General features: G+C 34.4%; 1 protein-coding gene across 1 annotated transcript in view; it reads left to right on the top strand.

Moving 5' to 3' along the window:
• The first annotated feature begins 17,433 nt into the window (after window positions 1–17,433).
• Window positions 17,434–20,780, top strand: part of Smp_151640 (hypothetical protein) — a 5,933-nt gene continuing 2,586 nt past the window's right edge. Inside the window, exons 1-2 of the mRNA XM_018792985.1 lie at window positions 17,434–17,601; window positions 18,531–18,611. Coding sequence (XP_018647543.1) covers window positions 17,484–17,601; window positions 18,531–18,611 — 199 coding nt within the window. The 5' untranslated portion in view covers window positions 17,434–17,483. The remainder of the gene's footprint in view (window positions 17,602–18,530; window positions 18,612–20,780) is intronic.

The raw sequence follows: 20,780 nt of genomic DNA, 5'->3' as shown, positions 1-20,780 counted from the left end.
GTTTATCAGAAACAATAAGATGGATGATTAGTTATCTGACCATATAATTCATTTGTCTTGTCTTTGGCTTGGTTCATGGTTCATCTAAATTACACCTGTGTTTTAACTTCGCGTAATACTTCCCTCATTTGGTTAATGAGTTCAGTCAGGTATCCATAATCAACTAAGCATTTAAAACAAACATACATCTGTCAAAGTTCCTAGATCACCCCAAAGATGAAGAGAGTTGATGAGATAGAAATCACAGAAGTCAAAAAACCAAGGAACGTGAAGTATGAAGTACTGTTGAGACAGGATCTAAGGGAAGACAAAGATTGAGAATAGTTGTATCGAAATATGTTACTTGAATCTTCGATTACTAATTATGATTCTTGCGTGAACCCCACCCAAGAAGTCTGGACTTTCTAACAGCTCTCAGTCAAGTAGTTAATGGCATCGTGGACTGATGTCATGTCTTCTTGCTACCTACTGTAATCAGTCAGTCATTAATAGACTTCTGACTCAAATTTAAAATACTGTTGGTAGTAATCGATATGTTTCTATTGAGAATTAATTGAAATACCTTAGTTCATTGATGAAAAGATGAATCATAGTTTAGGCTAATGAGTAATAACTAGTATTCAACTATTAATTAAAAGTTGAGATCATGAATCAATTGAAGCTAGACCACTATGAAAAACCTCGAAGCACTGGGCAGCCGTTTCGTCCTATTGTGGGACTTCTCAGCAGTGCGCATCATATGCTCACTAGTGACTGGCTTCAAGAGATATTTCCTGGAGTTCTAGTGAGAAGCAGTGACCAGTGGAGTACAACCAGGTCTGTTGTGAGATGTAAGCCAGAAGAACTATCTACTCAATTTATTTGAAACTACCAATTTGTTATATCTTGATAACAATGGTGAATGTTAACTTTGGGATCCATTTATGAACCAATATTATGCATATATTTTTATCGTAAAATTGCAAAATAACTAAACTATGCATATCCATGTTACCCTTATTATAAGCTTTATTTTGACATATAGACTATTATTATACGATTTACCATTCTTGAGTTATCCCTAGTCTATTAATTGCTGCCTCACACATTTACAGCCACATTTGGCTGAATCTTGAACAAATGTTATTTCCTATTTTATGGTACGATGTGTTCAGTTTGATTGGTATATAAACTCAGTATGTTTGAAATACAATGATTCATACCTCAGAGGCTGTTCTGGACTTAACTGGCTGGTCTAGGCAGAAAGCAGGACCGATACGTACTCTGGACTGCTCGTACGGTTTTCATGTGTCACTGTTCCAATCGATAATTCGCTGCTCTCCGATTAGAGGTTTATCCACGTCATACATTAACCAGGCATCCACTCGGCCACAAGATATAACACAAGTTCAACCTTGGTATTGATATTTAAAAGAGTAAAGATGTTTTAGTGTATTTTTAACCAATATAAAATTATATTGAAAATTTACTTGTCTTACTAATTTTGGTTATTTCGCCAATAAAATATTAGCCCAAATAGTTATATAGACAGTTTAGTAATATGGATGACAATTTGGAAACTGTGATACATTATTAATGAGTTATTATAATAGTTCTCCAAGCATTGGGTTGGAGAATGCTGGTCGGCGGCCTATGCTCCATTGGGAGTAACAGGCGTAAGTAAGTATAATAGTTAATGATATACTGTACGAGTGAACGTAATGACTTCTGTTTGACTGCGTTATCAGTAATATTGTGCAAACCAGAAAAATTTTACAGATCATGTGTCAAGATTGTATGTTAAATTATGTGAACGAATTATAGTGATTACCTGAATTATTTACTTGATCAAGGTCACCTTTTATATGTCCACTGACTGTGTCACTAAGGTTATAAATACACACTGTAAGAATAAAGCTTGTGACTTAAGACAATATCGAGGCAGGATGCACATATATGCCAATAAAAGACTGATCAATTGCAGTCCTAAACATCAATGGGACGATTCAAACGAAACAATACCAAGTGAATTTCAACTTCACCCCATTGCACAAGCAAGTAGCTATCAGGACTCAGTAACTAAGTGCATAACGTGATGGCATTTGAAGCGAAGGGTACTGGATTCGAGTCCCAGAGTGAATACCAACTCTGAGATGCAGGTACATCCAGCTGACGAGTCCGAAATAGGGAGAAACTTGCATCGTGGATTCCACTTCTAGCCACTATCCATCTTTGTTTACAAAGCTTGTAACTTAAGGTAATATCGAGGCAGTCCACACAGGATTCGCATGTGCCAACAAGAGACTGATCAATTGCAATCCTAAACAACAAATGGTCAGGGCATACAGCTTCATCCACACTCTGTTTTCTTTTTACATGAATCAGATCTAGGATCACATTAGCCATCCAATACTTGGTTTTGATTGAATTATATCGAATAAATTTTGATTTTTTTTAACAATCAAACCAAAAGCAGATAACCAATTTGCGTAGACGAGCTTTATATTATCTGGTACAGCAACAAAAAGAAACTCAATATTTATCCTATTTTGTTTGTCTATTTAATCTTTCAAATAAATTATTAAATATTGATAATTATAATCAAACTTCTTCATCAAGTAGGATGTTAGTGCTAGTTACACTACCTTGTTACTCAAACTAAAGTAAATGATTGAGCGTACGAAACGGCAACACAGGCTGAAATTCGAACACTTTAACACTTAAGCTACTTCTACACACATTTGATTTAATGTAATTTAATAAGGCTTAAATATTTTTTATGCTAAACCAGAAGAATTCTAAGAAAGGGATTAAAATATGGGTCTCAACAGGATCCTAATCAACAGTTTACAAGTTGTCACTTTGGTTAAATAGTCCCTCCTGCTATTGTCTTGATACATTATAATTTAGAATACAAGACATGTTGAATAGGTCACTGGTAAGCAGAGCTTGACGACGCAACTATCCGTCATCTTTTCTTACATAGTGATCCCAAAGTCAGTCAAACCAAAAATCAAAGATTATAGGATCAGAAGATATATTTGAATTGTAGGTTGATGTATAGAGTGTAAACTGGATAATAGCTGTAGGAGATGAACATTACGATGTGATTAAATATGATTTGGCGAAGATCCTTGACCAAGTGCCTCTAGCTAAAGCTGTATCCAGCAAAACTAACAAGGTCAGTATTGATATCAATGAATTACACAGCTGTTTATTTTGATGATTTTGAGATGGTGGAGAAGATTTGTAGCTCAGGTGGGTGATTTTGATGTAGGTTTGCTCTTTGAGCTGGGTGGTTTGGTCGTGGAGCTTTCATCGTCCTTCTGAACGACATCATCAGCACAAAACTTCGGGTAGAAGTGAAGTGTTTGAATTTCTCCATATGTGGTTCACAGCTTATCCTGTGCACCTCAATGTTGATTTGTTTAGCAATACAATGTTACTTAAATTTCAGGTTTTTAACTTTAGTCATTAACTCTAAATATAAAATATAATCTATCAAGTAAGGTTATCTAATACAGTCAAATGAATGACTGGATTTGTGATTTTCTTTTTCTACAAATGAATAAAATAAAATCCCTGAAAATCTGTGGTTAATCTTTGTAAATGATAAATTCTATTACAGCCTCATATGAAATGAACTGTTTTTGGGATCATTGTATAATCTAGTTACTATGGAGATTATGAATTAAATGTGGTATTTTAGACTTAAAAAATCGATCCATGTTGTAGTGATCAAGAACACTAGTGAGGACGATCGGATTCATTGACAAGAAATTATAGAATTTTCATAGTTGAAAGCGTGAGTCAATTGAAGCTAGACCACCATCGAAAACTTGAAAGCACTGGACGGCCGTTTCGTCCTATTATGGGACTCCTCAGCAGTGCGCATCCACGATCCCTCACTCGCGAGAATCGAACCCAGGACCTACCAGTCTCGAGCCAGAGCCCTTCCAGGTTTTCCATGGTGGTCCAGCTTCAATTGACTCACACTTTCAACTATGAAAATACTAAATCTCCACAAAACCCCTTCTGATAATTAATTATAGAATTTCCGATTAAAATCTGAGAATCATATAGTAAGTAGTTAACTTGCATTATAATAATTCATCGTCTCAACCTTGACTGTTCGTTTGGCAAATATCAGTCCATTGTCTCAGATTTCATTGTTCATGCATTTTCATACTAATTGCGTCCCATTCCCATTCTCTCCTTATCGATCTTTAACTGAAGTACATTCTATGCCTGACCATAGTTATATACTACTTATGTGAATATAAGTAACTCACAAAACAATATCACTACTAAAATTAAATTACAAATGATGATATTTCATATTTCTAAATATTAACTATTAGCTGGTCTGAGATACTTATAATCCCTTGAATTCTTATAGAAATAAAATAGGGTCAAGATCTGTTTTTTGAAAGTCAGCTGTTCAGAGTACACATCAATCGAAAATGAATAGAGATGTGATTGTATATGTTATACGTGATGTAATCTGTTCAAACTTTTATATTTCACGTCCAATATTACTGTAATCAATATAAACCTAATACTATCTATGACAAAACCAACTTATTGTTTAATATACAATCACAAAGTGGTTCAATAAAATATGAAACTCATATATATCAAATACATTATTTGCATATACTCTTTGAATTGTCTCTTATAAGCTTCATTGTCCCTTCATTCCTGTTATTACTTTGATCACTTCAGGTTCCCTTGTCTCTTCATTTCAATCTTCTCAACCTTCTCTAAGATATCCCACTTGTGACTTGTGTTACATACTACTTATGTCCGCAAAAATAAGTAGCATACACCACACATATATTCTGTTAAATTGTCATTCAATCTTCTATCACTCGTTCATGGTTAATCGATTTTAGTATCGACATCACGAAACGAATTTTGTTCTCTTTCTTGTTTAGGTGGGGTTTTTGTGGAGATTTTTAGTAATTTTTTTGTGTGTAGTTGAAATCATGAGTCAATTAAAGCTAGACCACCATGGAAAACCTGGAAGCACCGGAAGGCCGTTTCGTCCTATTATGGGACTCTTCAACAGTTCGCATCCACGATCACGCTTTCTTGTTAATTAATTTTAACATGTGGTTTACATAATTTTCTTCAATAAATTTTCTTAAAAATCTTTCTGATTTTTTTTACTTTTAAACTCCTTTACTGAATATAAACACGTGTATTTGTCTTTGAGTCCTACTTTTGATGTGATTATTAATTTTACTACCTATCTACCAAATCATGGAAAGAGAAGAAAGGTTGGGGACGGAAACTAACTGGATGGGCATTCAAATATTTAGCCACTAATCCACTGTTTTATTTACACCGAAAGAATGATCCTAGACTAGTTTACCCAAGAAGTATCCTATCTCTATCCGGTTTACAATTTCTAGCATATAGACTAAAAATAAGATAATTTGTCTTAACTTAGTTATCTTATGATACTAATTGTTTTACTTATAAAATCTTCGAATACCACTGATCAAGACTTCACACTAGTACTTCAACAACCGATCATGAAGTCAATCACTAGTGCGCACACAATTATAGTATTCAAAACCATTGAGAATCTCAAAATACTAAACAGCTATCCCATCCCAGTCTGATACTCCTCAGCAGTGCTCATCTATGGCTGCGTCGTCGAGAACCATGTCGAAGACCTTTTGACAGTGTGTGACTATCTCCACTTTTCTACAGTGGGTTCTTGCATCACAGTCCACGCGGTTGAACTTCACTGGTCACAGTTCCTCACTAGAACTCTAGAAATCCTCACTCAAGGTTATTCACTAGTAAAAAGATGATGATTATCAGAATGGGGGTCATGGAGGATTGAATAACTATCGAGTGGTTTGAATTTTTTCAATGGTTGTTTAACCTAGATAGGCTCGTAATCTCATTAACATTCAACAATATCCACAACCCCCTCTTCGATAATTATAATTTTGTTAGATGGGTTCTGAAAAGATAAGTTTAATTTGTGTGTAATTATCGTCTAGTTATAATCTAGTTAGGAAAACAACACCTTTTTAAGATTCTAAACACGATAAATCTATTCTTGTATTCTTTACCGGTAAAATATTTCTAATGCTCAGAATTTTCTCAATAAACTAACTGTGTATATCAATGACAGACTATATCTAAATTTGTGGATTGCATAACGCACAGAGATTAAATCTAATTGCATATCCATCCATTTTCAGGTGCATAATTCATCGAGCAAAGCCAGACAAATAGCATGATGTCTCAAGGATAGATAATATGTAAACCCTCACTATAGGAAGGGGGGTTTAATGAACGTAAGCCAACAATACTCTGCTTACATGTCTTTATTTCAATCATTCTGACCACATACGATTATGTATAATTTGTAAACGATCATTGAATAATTCAGGCTTACTTTAATTCAATTGACTATGAGAACTACAATTACCTTCTCGAACCAATTCAAGACGACGACTTGCTATATTCCTTTCATTGAGGAATTACCTTAGAATTGATACTAATATTTACTTCCAGTGTTTATTCATGGAAAAATGAAACCAACAATGTCAGTATTCATATAAAGTATTTCCTTTTCAAAAATTATTGTTTGCACCAATAAAAGATTCGTAAATGCTTTATTTTAAATTTCCGCTTGTGACTACTTTATTGACAATTAAGTAGTATTACATCTTATCACTCGATAAATTCTCTGACAGAAAGTTGTTTATGGTTGAAATCACGGGTCAATTGGAGCTAGACCACCATCCAGAACTTGGAACCACTGGACGGCCGTTTCGTCCTATTATGGGACTCCTCAGTAGTGTGAATCCACGATCCTGCACTCGCGAGATTCGCCACCAGGACCTACCAGGTACTAGCTGGAGCCCTTAACCGATAGACCACTGAGCTGACCGGCATCCGACGATGCTTCCAGGTTTTCGATGGTGGTCTAGCTTCAACTGACCCATGATTTCAACCATGAAAATACTAAATTCTCCAGAAAACTTCCCCTGATCTAGAAAGTTGTTTAATTCAACTTCGTGAAAACTAAACAGTAAATGCATACTTTACTGACGACACCCATTGACTGTGACCTTGAAAAAGTGAAGTCGATTCTCAACTAATCAGAATGCAAGTGATATAAATAATGATTTCTTGAAATAATCTTACTGAGACGTCAAAAATACAAATTGAGCGAAGAAATATTTCTTTACAGTTGGTTCCTTATCGGAGTTCTACACAAATATATGGGTTTTACAACTCAGTAGATAATCGATACCAATGATGAACAGTCAGTTAGTAACCGAAAATTCGTCAAATTGGAATTGAGATGAAATTTTAAGGATTAATTCTCTGAGGACATGTGAACAATGGATAAATATGATGATGTAATAGATATGTGACAATGTTATTTCAAGTAGTATAAACAATAACTTTAAAAGCTTGTGTGTATGCAAATAAAAAGCCTTGTAAAATTAGTTAGATGAAACTCCATACTCAGTTAATTACCACAACTAGCTACATAAGAATAGAAATACGAACTGAAATTTGTGTTGTCTGTAAGATCAATAATAGGTTATTATGAGAATTTGTGCGAATTGTAGTAATTTCGATAGTTGAATTCATAAGTCGATGTAAGCTAGACCAGGTATTCGATGGTAGTCTAGGTTAGAACGGTTCGTTCATTCAAATATTCAAATTACTACAATCTCTACCAAACCACATTCTAATAATAATCATATTCTGCTCACTACTAACTGGCTTCAACATGGATTTCACGCAGTTCAAGTGAGAAGCGGTGACCAATGGAGTCCAATCCGTGTTGGATAGAGACAGATATCTACTTCAGACAATGGATGAATGGTTGTGCAAGATCATGTATTGGTTGAAGTTAGACAATAACACCGTTGGATAGTGGCTCACTGGTGTAGAAGTTCAGTGTTCACATAGGAGACTGAAGGTTCTTGGTTCGAGTTCCTTTGTTGTGTGATCATGGATACTCACTGCTGAGGAGTCCCATACTAGGATGAAACTGCCTTCCAGTGCTTCCAGGTTTTCAATGGTGGTCTAGCCTAGATCGACTCATGAATTCAACTATTAAAAGATTATTAAACAGGTTACGTAAGATTAAAATTAGAATGTTAACAAAATCGAATTTTAGAAAATTTAAAATAAAGAAATGTTATTTTGTTAAAAAGCGTCATGGGATCTAAGTAGAAGGTCAGGGAAAATTCAGAGTTATACAGAGGTTTAGGTATACTGATATAAAGAAGAACTGGATTCCTGAATAATATAGTAATTTCAATGAGATTTTATAGATGACCTTAAAAGCTGATGGCCAGAAACAACTAAATACTCTAAGATAGGTCCTCTTATGACTTTATTTTGTGGTTTGCTCACCTGGAAGGGGTGATCTTTAGAAATACGATAATGTATTTGTGTTTCGTACTTTACCGCCTTCTCGTCAGTTGAATATGAATCAATAAGAGTTGACGTATTTACAACGAACCACTGAAAACTAAAAGGGGATTGATCAGCAATTTCCCTTTATCATTATAATGATCACCAGTGAACACTGACTCACTCGATGGCAAAAGTTCTTATGCTTGCACAGTTTTATTGAATATATAGTCTATCGGGAATGTACTTCAAATTATAGTCTGTCATACCTTTGAATAATTGCATTTTAGTTCATTGCTGACATACTGCTAATGTATAAAGATTATTTTGTTTTCACACTGGTCAATTTATTCTTATTTTCTTCCACAAGTTATTAGTTTTAATTAAGAGTAAATCATTTCTCTGTATTATGTTTATTTATTTATTTTTTGGAACACATAAATATTGGTGCAAAAGGGCACTGAATACATATGTGCCACACAAGTCACTTGACTTCTGTGTGGGCTGGGAGACTGTCCGGGTGCCTAGACTCAAGCAGGTGGTTTTCTTAGAGGGCCACACCCGGAGCATTCAACCTACAGGTCTGATCCACAAGGCTGTGGAGCAACGCAAGGAGATGTAGTCCCATGGTAACCGGTGATCAACGATAGGTTCATACGCCTTTTGTGTTCTCAGGATCATGGAGCCCATGTACACCATTGGTTTGGAATCAGGGTTTTCAAACTCCCCTAGATGGATCCTTCATATCCACTAACTCGGTTAAAGCGATGTACATTCACTTTTCATCCTTTCAATTTCGTAAACAACAGTGATGCCACGCTAAGGCAGTGAGTAGAACTTCCCTGACAATGGCTTTATAGGTGTGGCCATGTGAGAGTATTTCGAGAGGGAGAGATGACTCTCCCCACCTCAGCCTTACCAGGTCATTTGAGGGTAAATCTTCACAACACTATGTTGATAATTATCATGTCCTCACTAGCTACTAGCTTCGAGAGAAGATCCTTAGAGCGGTAGTATGGGACTCCTCAGCGTTGCGCATACATGAACTCTCATGCTGGACTCGAACCCAGGGCCTTCAGTCTCGCGTTAGTGCTTAACCTCTAGACCATTGAACAATATTTATATTCAAATAAATCTGTATTCTGATCATTCTCTAGTTAGATTTGAGAAAATGTACTTAACTTATGTATTCTTTTTTTATCACGTGTAAATTCGTATGTACTCAAAATACTAAAAACAAATAAACAAAATATCTTGGTTGTATATTTTGTACGAAACAATAATAACTAGACGTGATAATAAATAAACCGACAATAATGTCAGTTTAGTTATTCATTCTGAAGAAGCGGCTTACATTAAGTCACGAAACGTCACCAGATATACAATTTTTCTACTCATTAGAATATAACAAACATATACTTATTATTAACTCTCTATCCAATGCACAATTTATTTGAAACTATCAAATCCAACCTTTGTATAGATACCTATAAAGTAGATGTGATATGAAATGAAGTTTAAGTATCTAAGAATATATAGTTGAAATCATGAGTCAATTGAAGTTAGACTACCATGGAAAACCTGGAAGCACTGAATAGCCGTTTCGTTCTATTGTGAGGCTCCTCTAATAATACTTTAAACAATATGACTATTTATGATCATGAATTGTAACTAGTACGAATAATCATTGTTCTATTTCATAATTCTGAATATAAAGTAACTAGCAGTTATTTATTTAAACACGTAAATATTGGTACAAAGGGGCACCAGAAACATATGCGCCCCACAAATCAAATGAGATTTGTGTGAGGGCTGTGATACTACCCAGGTGCCCAAACTGAAGCAGGTCGTTTTCTTAGGGGATCACACACGGAGCCTTTGATCTAAAGATCTGATCCACAAGGCAATGGAGCATAGTGAGGAGATGCAGTCCCATGGTAGTCGGTGACCAACGATTGATTCATACGCCATTTGTTCCCTCAGGATACTGGAGCCAGCCCATGTTCACCATTGGTTTGGAATCAGTTTTTTCCAACTCCCGTAGGTAGGCGCGCCGTGTCCACCAACCCGGTTAAAGTGCCGGACATTCTTTTTTCGTCCTCTCAACTTCTTAAACAACAGTAATGCCACGCTAAGGCAGTGAGTAGGACTTGCCTGGCAGAGGCTATATACGCGTGTCCATGTGAGAGCATTTGGAGAGGGAGAGCTGACTCTCCCCACTCTCGTCCGTACCAGGGCATTTGGGGCCAATTTAATTTAAAAACACTTGCTAATTCATAATACAATGTTATTCATTAATTTTGCATGTAATCTAATTGTTAATTTTTTAACGGTACAATTAGAATTCAATCACTGAGTTGTTAAGTAATGTAGTCTTTATAGATGAAATGAATGTTCGAGATACCGATTTCCTAGTTAATCTCTTGATTTCGTTGACCAAATTATAATAGCGCAGTGCTGACAGATTAATGATCTAGTCAGTCATAGTCATCTTAAAAATCTGACATGAATTTCCATTGGCTCAAATTGCCACACCACGTCAGCATCTTGTTAATGTTGGAGTAGTAAAAGTAGCAATGGTTTAAATGATAATATAAATGGTAATGTTTAGTATGATTTTAACAAAGAAGGAAGAAAGAATTCCTGGAATGAAAAGTATGAAATAATTCTGAAACTCAGGATCAAATGATAACAAGATTGTTTGAAACGAACGACTTATGTTATATCATGGATCCGCGTTTAATTGACTAGATACTGATTAGTTTCATTTTGAAAACTAACTTTCCATACACCTAGGATAGAAGTTATCATTGGATGTGCATTCCATGTTAATAAGTTTCTGGGTACTTGACTAACCTCCGAAAAGTTAGATGAACAAAACATTAATTATATATCTGACAAAGTTAACTGATATTGAGGATTTTCATAGTTGAAAGCATGAGTCAATTGAAGCTAGACCACCATGGAAAACCTGGAAGCACTGGACGGCCGTTTCGTCCTATTATGGGACTCCTCAGCAGTGCGAATCCAAGATCCCGCAAGGAGACTGAGGGATTCTTGTGATCACTCTTTGGAATAGGTAATTCGAATAGCAGCTCTGATCTGACTAAAATTATTCAAGTTAAGGATCTTCATTAAGTTAATATCAATCTGATATACGTTTTCATATGATAAACTCTCTCAAAGATAAGTCGATCAATGACATTAAATGTAGCCTTCAGAATAATAAGATTGCAGTCGAGTGTCTCTAAGTATTCCTATATTTGGCTTCTTTCTGAAAGATGACTATTTAGTGTATATATCCACAACCAGTTTTTCGAAATTATACCTATAACCTGACGATTACTTTTATTCAAGATGGTTAGAGAAATAAAAGTATCCATTTACCTTTTTCTTTTTACCAATGATGATATGATGGAAAGTAATTTTGTCTGGCCATGAGAATTACCCCAAAGAAATAAGTGTTTTGGGGAGCCGAATATGAATTTCTATGGCTTAAAAATTTCAGAATGGCTAACTTTAAGTTCTTTACTTGAGCTCATTTCTAATATTAGAATGGAATATTCTCTAACAAAATAATTGACGCTGAAGGTGGGTAGGATATACATTGCGGAAATCAACAGAATGCACCACGAGGCGAGAGCTAACTTGAAAACCTAAAGGGTAAAGGGAAAGATGGAGACAATAGAACATATTGTGTCGGGAATTAGAAACAGACATCAAAAGAATGAATAGCAAATGAAACCAACAGGAAAGGATCGTTCAAGACAGAGTTTTGTGGAGAATCATGGTGGGCGGACAATGTTGCACCATCCAGGGTAAAGGTGTAAGTAAATAATTTTGGTATAGATTTAATCCTAACCTACAGTTCAGTTGAACCTATTCATAAGCTTTTGAGACATTAGTTGATTGAAATTAGACGATAAGAAATCCTTAACCTAAATTTCATTTTGGTTAGAACTCGCCAGCAAGGTGTACCTGGAATCCTTCATAAACTGATGCTCTCTGTGATATCTGAACTCACGTCACCCAACTTCAGTTTAAGATATTACCATTCATACTATTACTATTTGGACCAAGACTGACCTCTTGTAGATCTGAGATAATTACAAGTGAGTGGTCACTCAGCAGTGACCAATGTCATGCTTGTCTACTCCGTCAAAAAGGATCGAATTTTATCGATCAAGATTCAGTGCGTTCATCAGTTTAAGTGACTCGAGATCACGTGCATTATGTTGGAATGCTGGGTGCTTTGAGATACCTGTCAAGGGATGAAGGTTTGATGTAGGTTGTGTAAGTTGACACTCAACAACTGTCAAAATAGAACACGCGATGTCAAGTCACTTAGACTAATGGCTACATTGTAATTTTATCCATAGAATTCAACTGGAACTATAGGACTAGGAACAAACATGCCATTGGTCCCCAACTTGTAGTCAGTCAACCGTTCCAAATATCTTTACTTTATACTAAAACAAAGTCCATAGGTTTTACAAATGATTCATGTATCAAAAAAATTCATTTTACTCACTCAGTTTGTCACTTATATTTATTTAGAAAGTTCCTCTTAAACTGATATGTCAAAGTGAAGATCACTACTAACAGGAGCATTACAAAGGTCGATTAGTATATTACTTCGTATTTACACATACACACACACAGAGGGACTGACACGAACTCACACTCACAAATGTCTACTGTTTGAAAAACTCCATTACATTCATTCAATTTATACGAAAAACTTTAGACCAGTTTGACGAAAAGTGTCATGTTGTCTACAGTCTATTCAATAAAGAATTATCATTAGCATGAAATGGTTTAATCAATTAGAATACGGTAACAGGGGCAGTACCATAATTTATGGACGGATTAACCAAATATAAAATGAAGAATCTTGGATTTCAGCTCGAAATTCATTCATTCAATATGGTTAACTAACATTTGGTTTTATCAGTTTGTGATGAAAACCCTAACCTTACTTTGTAGTCTTGATCCAATCGTGGATGCGCACTGCTGAGGAGTCCCATAATAGGACGAAACGACCGTCCAGTGCTTCCAGGTTTTCCAGGGTGATCTAGCTTTAATTGACGCATGATTTCAACCATGAAAATATTGAAATCTCCACAAAACCCCTTCTGATCTTTAATCCAAACTCTCAGTCTTAAGTCTTAACATAAATTTTTTAACCTTAATAAGTGAATAAAGTTTCTCAAGGTCATTTTAATGTCACTCAAAGGTCGTTCATAAATTCCAGTCTCTCCATGTTTATTTTTTTACACCAATCAACAGTTAAATAAATGATGAAATTTATCTTTTAATTAGATTAAACCAATCAAAATGAGGATGATGAAATTTTAACGAAACTATCGTACGATCAATTCAATTGTTTGTTTGAATCGTCACATTGTTATTTAGGACTGCAACTGGTTAGTCCCTTATTGGCATATATGCATAGTGTGTATTGCCTCGATATTGCCTTAATTTACAAGCATTATAAGCAAAGATGGATAGTGGTTAGCAGTAGAATCCAGCACGCGCGTTTCGTCCTATTTGGGACTCGTCAGCTGAATGTACCTGCATCTCGGAGTTGACGTCAGGATTATACTTGGTTTAGAAAATTTTCTTTAGATCAATTTATGCTATATACATTAATTTTTCAATTATAGGTCGACTTCAAATCCCATTATTGTTGTTCTTTTAAGTTGGGTGTTTTTTTATCGATTATACTGCACATAACATATTTATAGTCTTAGTTTATTTTTCATCATTATTATTACAATTACTGCTATTGTAGTGAATGGAACAGACGAGTGGGGATAAACGAACGTATTTAAACACACATTACAGACTATCTCACCAAAATCTGATAACCATACAGTAAACAGTTAATTTGCAAAAAACAATCAATTGTCTCAATTTGACTGTTTCTTCTGTAAATATCCGTCCATAGTCTCCGATTATAATTGTTCATGCATTTTCATACCCAATTGCGTGCCGTTCCCATTCTCACCTTATCAATCTTCTACTGAAATACATTCAATGCCCGACCATCACTATATACTACTTATGTGGATATCAGTAACCTACACCACACTATTATTAAAAGATCAGAAAATATTCCTCAATTAAAAACCAAAGTATTTAGTTTCATCAGAGTAAGTGGATAGGATCATTGAATCGGTTAATCAAGGTTCTTTTGCCTTAGATTAGATGTGTATCAGTGAACAGGGATTGTAGGATTGTTACAATTGGACTATATAGTATGTTTGTTGTAGTAAATTAGCAAAACAATTCTCAAGGACTCCGTCCACAATGTCACTTTCGTGCCCTAGATTAACATATATTTTCTTTTGTACATTAATCATATTTTAATTCTCCCTTATTTGGTTAACATTTCTTTTGATAATTCGCAGAAAATGACTAATAAATTAACTCTGGTAGATTAAAGTTCTTCTTCTGTAGTGTCGTTTATACAGATTTCGGGGTCAATAGAAGTGATGTTATGGAATAAATGTATTTTTGAGTTTATAAGAACACAGATATATAGACTGTTCATCCGCCCAGTTCATGTAGATTTTCTATCCATAACTCTCTTAGTTTTATCATTCCTACTTGTGAATAAAACGTCCAGGAATAACATCTCACATGCAAATCCTATTTTAGGCAGTTAAGTGCATGGATATTTCACTTAAGAACACTTTTAGAGACATGACTCAGTTAAAGAGAAATGACGAGTTACTGTAGGGTTTTTGTTTTGTAAGAATCTAAATGTGCATTCTTTACAGTTTTAATTTACTTCTAATAAGGGCGTTTTCATAAATAACTTTGCGGTTATGACTTCGTTGCTATCACCTAATTTTATACTTTTTGTACGACAGTTGATCATCAGAATTGAGATTATCTTTTATTTGACAGAATAATCTCAATCAAACGGTTAAAGGCTCTGATACCTTAAAGAAATCACTTAACCGTAAACCACAGTCAATGATTTTTCATTTTGGATAAAGTTTTTAATGTTGACCTTAACAACCCTTCTACTCCTGTTTCTGGAGATTATATGCAATATTTTCAAGCATTTTTCCTTTGATTCAGTGTGTCGGTATTGTATTAAATAGTGTAATTTTCACTGGACACTTCATTTCAATAATCTGAATGCTTATCAATATGTCTCGTGTGAACACACTACTGTAGCGAGATCGAACTCGTCAGTAGAAAACCAAACAAACGAACAAATAAGGTGAGATTTAGAGTTTATTAAGAAGTCCTCACTGAAAATTATGTTCCTATATGTGATATGCATTCCGTGAATGAATGGGAAAATGTTAGATATTGCATACATATTAAACGTTGAGAAGTGGATGTGGTACAAACTCATCGAGACATATTCTATCCCTATTTATTTCGTTCGGATAGTTTACAGAACAACTGAAAATATTTTATATATGAATGGATGAGTTGGACTTATCTTGAGTGCTGCAATATTCATATTGTTTCACACTAATAAGGGCGCAAACAAAAGGGTGGCTATCAAAAAAGTATATAATAATAAAACTTAGCATCGAAAGGGAGAATAACAATTTTAATTATGTAAAATATATCATGGAAGATTTTCCTAAGACGAATAGTTTGGTGAAGGGATGGCATGGAAGGTTCAGCCAACTTCGTATTGTCGCTCATCCATGTATATCGACATTTATCGATGCTCTGTTAAAAGAACAGTATCTAAATGAATTAAAAATCGAATAGTTTGTTTCATTAATCCAGCAACAGAACACAAAATGATTTTATAATGAGGTGGCAGTACGTATCATTCTGGTCTTAAAATATTGTAAAAATATATCAACACTAGAATATCTACCCAAAATAACACATTAAGCTTTGATTTTCAAATAATAGGCATATTTTTAACATTTGAAACTTATTCTAAGTGAAATTCATCAAACATTTCTCAAAAATTTTCGGAACATCCCTTTTGGTAGAATATCCTCTAACTGTTCTAATTAGACATACAAAATAACATGACCACGGTAATAAAAGTAGAGATATGTTACCGGATTCAAAGAATCACAGTATTCTTTTAAAGTAAAAGTTAGATACTAACACTGTTGGATGCCGGCCAGCTCAGTGGTCTAATGGTTAAGCGCTCGCGCGAGAAACTGATAGGTCATGGGTTCGAATATCGTGGATGCGCACTGTTTAAGAGTCCCACAGTAGGACGAAACGATCGTCCAGTGCTTTCAGGTTTTCCATGGTGGTTTAGCTTCAATTGACTCATAATTTCAACTATATATGATTCTACATTAGACATTTGGGAACAAATGTTCTTTTACTTGTCGTAGAGCTTAAATAATTGCTTGGAATACTTCTTTTAAACCATACTGTTAAACGATATATTATTCGAATTTTACTTGTGAAAATATATTCCTACGAATTTCGACTTTGTTTATTGATAACAGGTAAAGGATGAAATTACCATAAAAAGAGGTTCTAAACTGGAAATCTTTTATTAAAAAAAAACCCACTTCGTCAACTTTATTCATAAAAGTATTAAAACTTTTTTATCTCTTTAGTTCGAGACTGATAGGTCCTGGGTTTGAATCTCGTGAGGCGGGATCGTGGATGCGCACTCCCACTGAGGAGTCCTACAAGAGGACGAAACGACCGTCCGGTGCTTCCAGATTTTCCATGGTGGTCTAGCTTCAACTATATAAAATCCCTTTAATTGTCAAAAGTCAGGTTAAAATAACAATATCATAAAGCAGAAAAAAATTATCATTGCTGATGAAATTCTTACCATGTGACCATAAACGAAAATTTACTTGTCAAGTTCCGAATAATGTTGTTTACCATTTTGTATATCCATGTGTGTGTGTATATATATATATTGATATGGGAGTTGAAAGTTCAATTAATTTTATTGTAATCTGATTGGTTAATTTTTCAATAACCACACCCACCACATTTTATTTGTAATGTATATATATATATATTGGAAAGTATCAAGGTTTAGTCTTGGAAACCTTTCGAAAAACCTTTCGATAAACATTACACACGTTACTAATTTATTTGAAACTGAATCATATTAATCATATAATACAATGAGATATAAATATTCATTATTTATTAATCATGACTTTTCAATCTTATCAACAGTTCATTGGTTATTTTCATCTTTGATATTACTTTTAATGTTAACGATACAAACAAAAGGATATGGTAAGTTGTTACGAAATATATGATTTTTTTTATATATAGTTGAAATCATGAGTCAATTGAAGTTAGATCACCATGGAAAACCTAGAAGCACTGGACGGCCGTTTCGTCCTATTGTGGGACTCCTTAGTGGCAGTGCACATCCACGACCTCGCCTGGCGAGATTCGAACCCAGGACCTACCAGCGACCAGTGGAGTTCAACCATGTCTGTTGTGAGATAACAACTCACTGAAGACAATTGGTGAACGGTTGCTCAAACTTTGTGCATAAACTCTCTCTTGTTACTCTTCACTCAAATATACAAATATATATAACATGGTATTTAATATTTTTAACTGTATTTAAACTGTTTAGACTTATGTCACGTGAGTTTTTGTCCTTTTTGTTTATAAATTACTATATCATGAAGTCAGATATCATAAGAAGTACATTTTAAGATCCATTTCAATCGAATTAACTACGAGAGACTTAGCACTACACCGAATTGTTTGCTAAATATAATTAGTATCGTTAGAATTATATAAAGCCTGAAGACAAGTAGTGTAGTGAACGAGAACATAAATAGGGACAATCGGATGTATTTGAACACAAAATTACAGAACATCTTAAAAAAATGTGAGAACCATACAGTTAATACTTCATTTGCAAAATGTCAATCAATTGTCTAAAACTTGACTGTTCCTTCATTTCCATATCAATCGCTTTCTGTTCCCGTCCATTCTTTATCGATCTGCTTGACCTTCCACTGCCAGATATTCTATTCCTGACTAGCATTATATACTACTTATGTCGTTATAAGTAGCATACACCACAGTAGTTCAGTCACACCACGCAAAATACTCAGTATACTAGTTTTAATTTCGTTATCTAGTTAACTATTTTTTATGTGATCTTATTTTCGAATTATTTTTTTATTAACATGACTTTTTAGCAGTATACAATAATGGAGTTCTGATACAAGGTTTGAAGTTTACTGAACCATGTCCAGAACGTGGCTACGACTTTAATGATCGTAAGTTAAAAGATTTATATAACTGATTTTAATTATAAATTAAGATGAAACTAAAGCTGAAAATTTAATAAGTTGAAGGTCAACATAACTGTTTTATTATCCATTAAACTAAATACTTATTGTAAGCAAAGATGGATAGTGACTTGCAGTGGAATCCAGTTTGACGCGCGTTTCGTCATATTTGGGACTAGTCAGTTGGATGTACCTGCATCTCAGAGTTGATGTTCACTCTGAGACTCGAACCCAGTACCTTTCGCTTCAAACGCCATCTCGTTATCCACTCGGCCACTGAGTCCTGATAGCCACTTGCTTGTGCAATCGGGTGAAGTTGAAATTCCCTTAGTATTGTTTGTTTGAATTTACCCATTGATGTTTAGGACTGCAACCGATCAGTCTCTAATTGGCATATGTGTTAAGTGAATTTAAATACTTATTTATGTACTATCATCTAACCAAAATATAAAACGCATTAACTTTCATTATGACATTGACATTAATCGAAGTATTTATAAGGAGAGATTAACTAGTCAAATGACTCCGGATACAATATTTTGATAAAAGAAATCAGCGAATTGTATAATAACATATGTCGACATGAATGTTCTATCATTTTTGAATGAAACCACTGTCGTATACCTTTTCTAAAACAGGCTTAGTTTATTCATTTTCCGATCATCATGATATATGTCTGTTATCAACTGCTTCCTGAAGGTTAATCATCATTTAGGTGCTTAGATTACACAAAATGCATGAAAAACAGTGAATTTTTGAGATTCAAGCTAGTCTTCAATCATCTTTTTTTTTGGGGGGGGAGGGATACAGATTTAACCCTTACCTACTGTGAGATACCTTAGCATTTTTAAATATATTGCATACCAGCAATTGTTGTATCTACTGACAAGAATTGTGCTTTTTAACAGGGAAGTATCTAAAGTATTTATTAACATGACAAATCTTTAGTATATATGGCCACGAAGTGGACATAAGTTGTGTTATGTTAACTGATCACTATTCATTGATAGAATTCTAGAAATTGTGCAGTTTTCTGATTTTTATAACCAACTAGATGTAATTATGAGGAAAGTAAGTTTTATCCTTCATTGTATGTACCAGTTTTTCAAATAGGCCTCAAATATGTGAGACAATAGTTCGAACTTCAATATTTTATCCACTAGACTATCTAAGTAAGACTGCCAATAGATAGTTTTATTCCCTCTTATTATTGATTTATAAAAGCATCGCCTTCTGTTATTAAAATCATGTTGTACTACAGTTTGTATTCTCATTTCGAAATATACGCAAATATATATTTCGAAGTCAGAATGTATGTTTTCCAATAATAGGGTTTTTCGTCATCTTGTTTCATGATTCTATATCATTCTATTTATTGGAAAAATCGCACATTGACTAGGATCTTAACTAGTAACCTTTTAACAGAAAATATCTATTGAGTTCCATATGATAATTCCTCTGACATATAATATTACAAGTAGATAAAAGTAATCTTTTTCCTTACTTGAAATAAGTTTATGTCGTATAGAGTTAAACGGGTCATTGTTTTGAGTATATGAAAGTAAACAATGGTCGATAGGATTCGATCTGCACTAAGAAGGACCTGACATACATGACATTGATCACCACCCAGTGATCAGTCAATTATAAATGGTATATAATTAACATCTTTTGTAGTAACAGGACCCAGAAAATAAGTACAGAATCTCTTACCAAACATTACACTAGATATAGTACGTAAACATCAAATATCATTACTTAGTTGTTCAAATCAAAGTAGATGAAATATGTTTTTTGGTGGATGCGCACTGTCCTATCGTGGGGTTCCTCAGCAGTGCGCATCCACGATTTCGCCTCTCGAGATTCGAATCCAGAACCTACCTAAATAAATAAGAATTCAACAGACCAATCATTGTTATAGTTTATTAAAGATTAACGATGTGTTAGTTGCGTAAAACATAGTTCCAATGGTTGATAAAACCACGTTTAGTACTGAATACTAATTAGGCAATACAAATTGTCATTTGATAATTTATTATTTCCAACGAATATTTTCTAAATAAACAATAGTTCACCTTGAAATGTCCCAGATATTCCCGTCCAATTCACCTTAATTTCTATGTAATGACTCGATAAAGTGGCGTGATCATATCTTAG

This window comes from Schistosoma mansoni, chromosome 1, assembly GCF_000237925.1.
Source record: "Schistosoma mansoni strain Puerto Rico chromosome 1, complete genome".
Classification (NCBI taxonomy): domain Eukaryota; kingdom Metazoa; phylum Platyhelminthes; class Trematoda; order Strigeidida; family Schistosomatidae; genus Schistosoma; species Schistosoma mansoni.
This window is presented reverse-complemented; position numbering and strand designations above follow the sequence as displayed.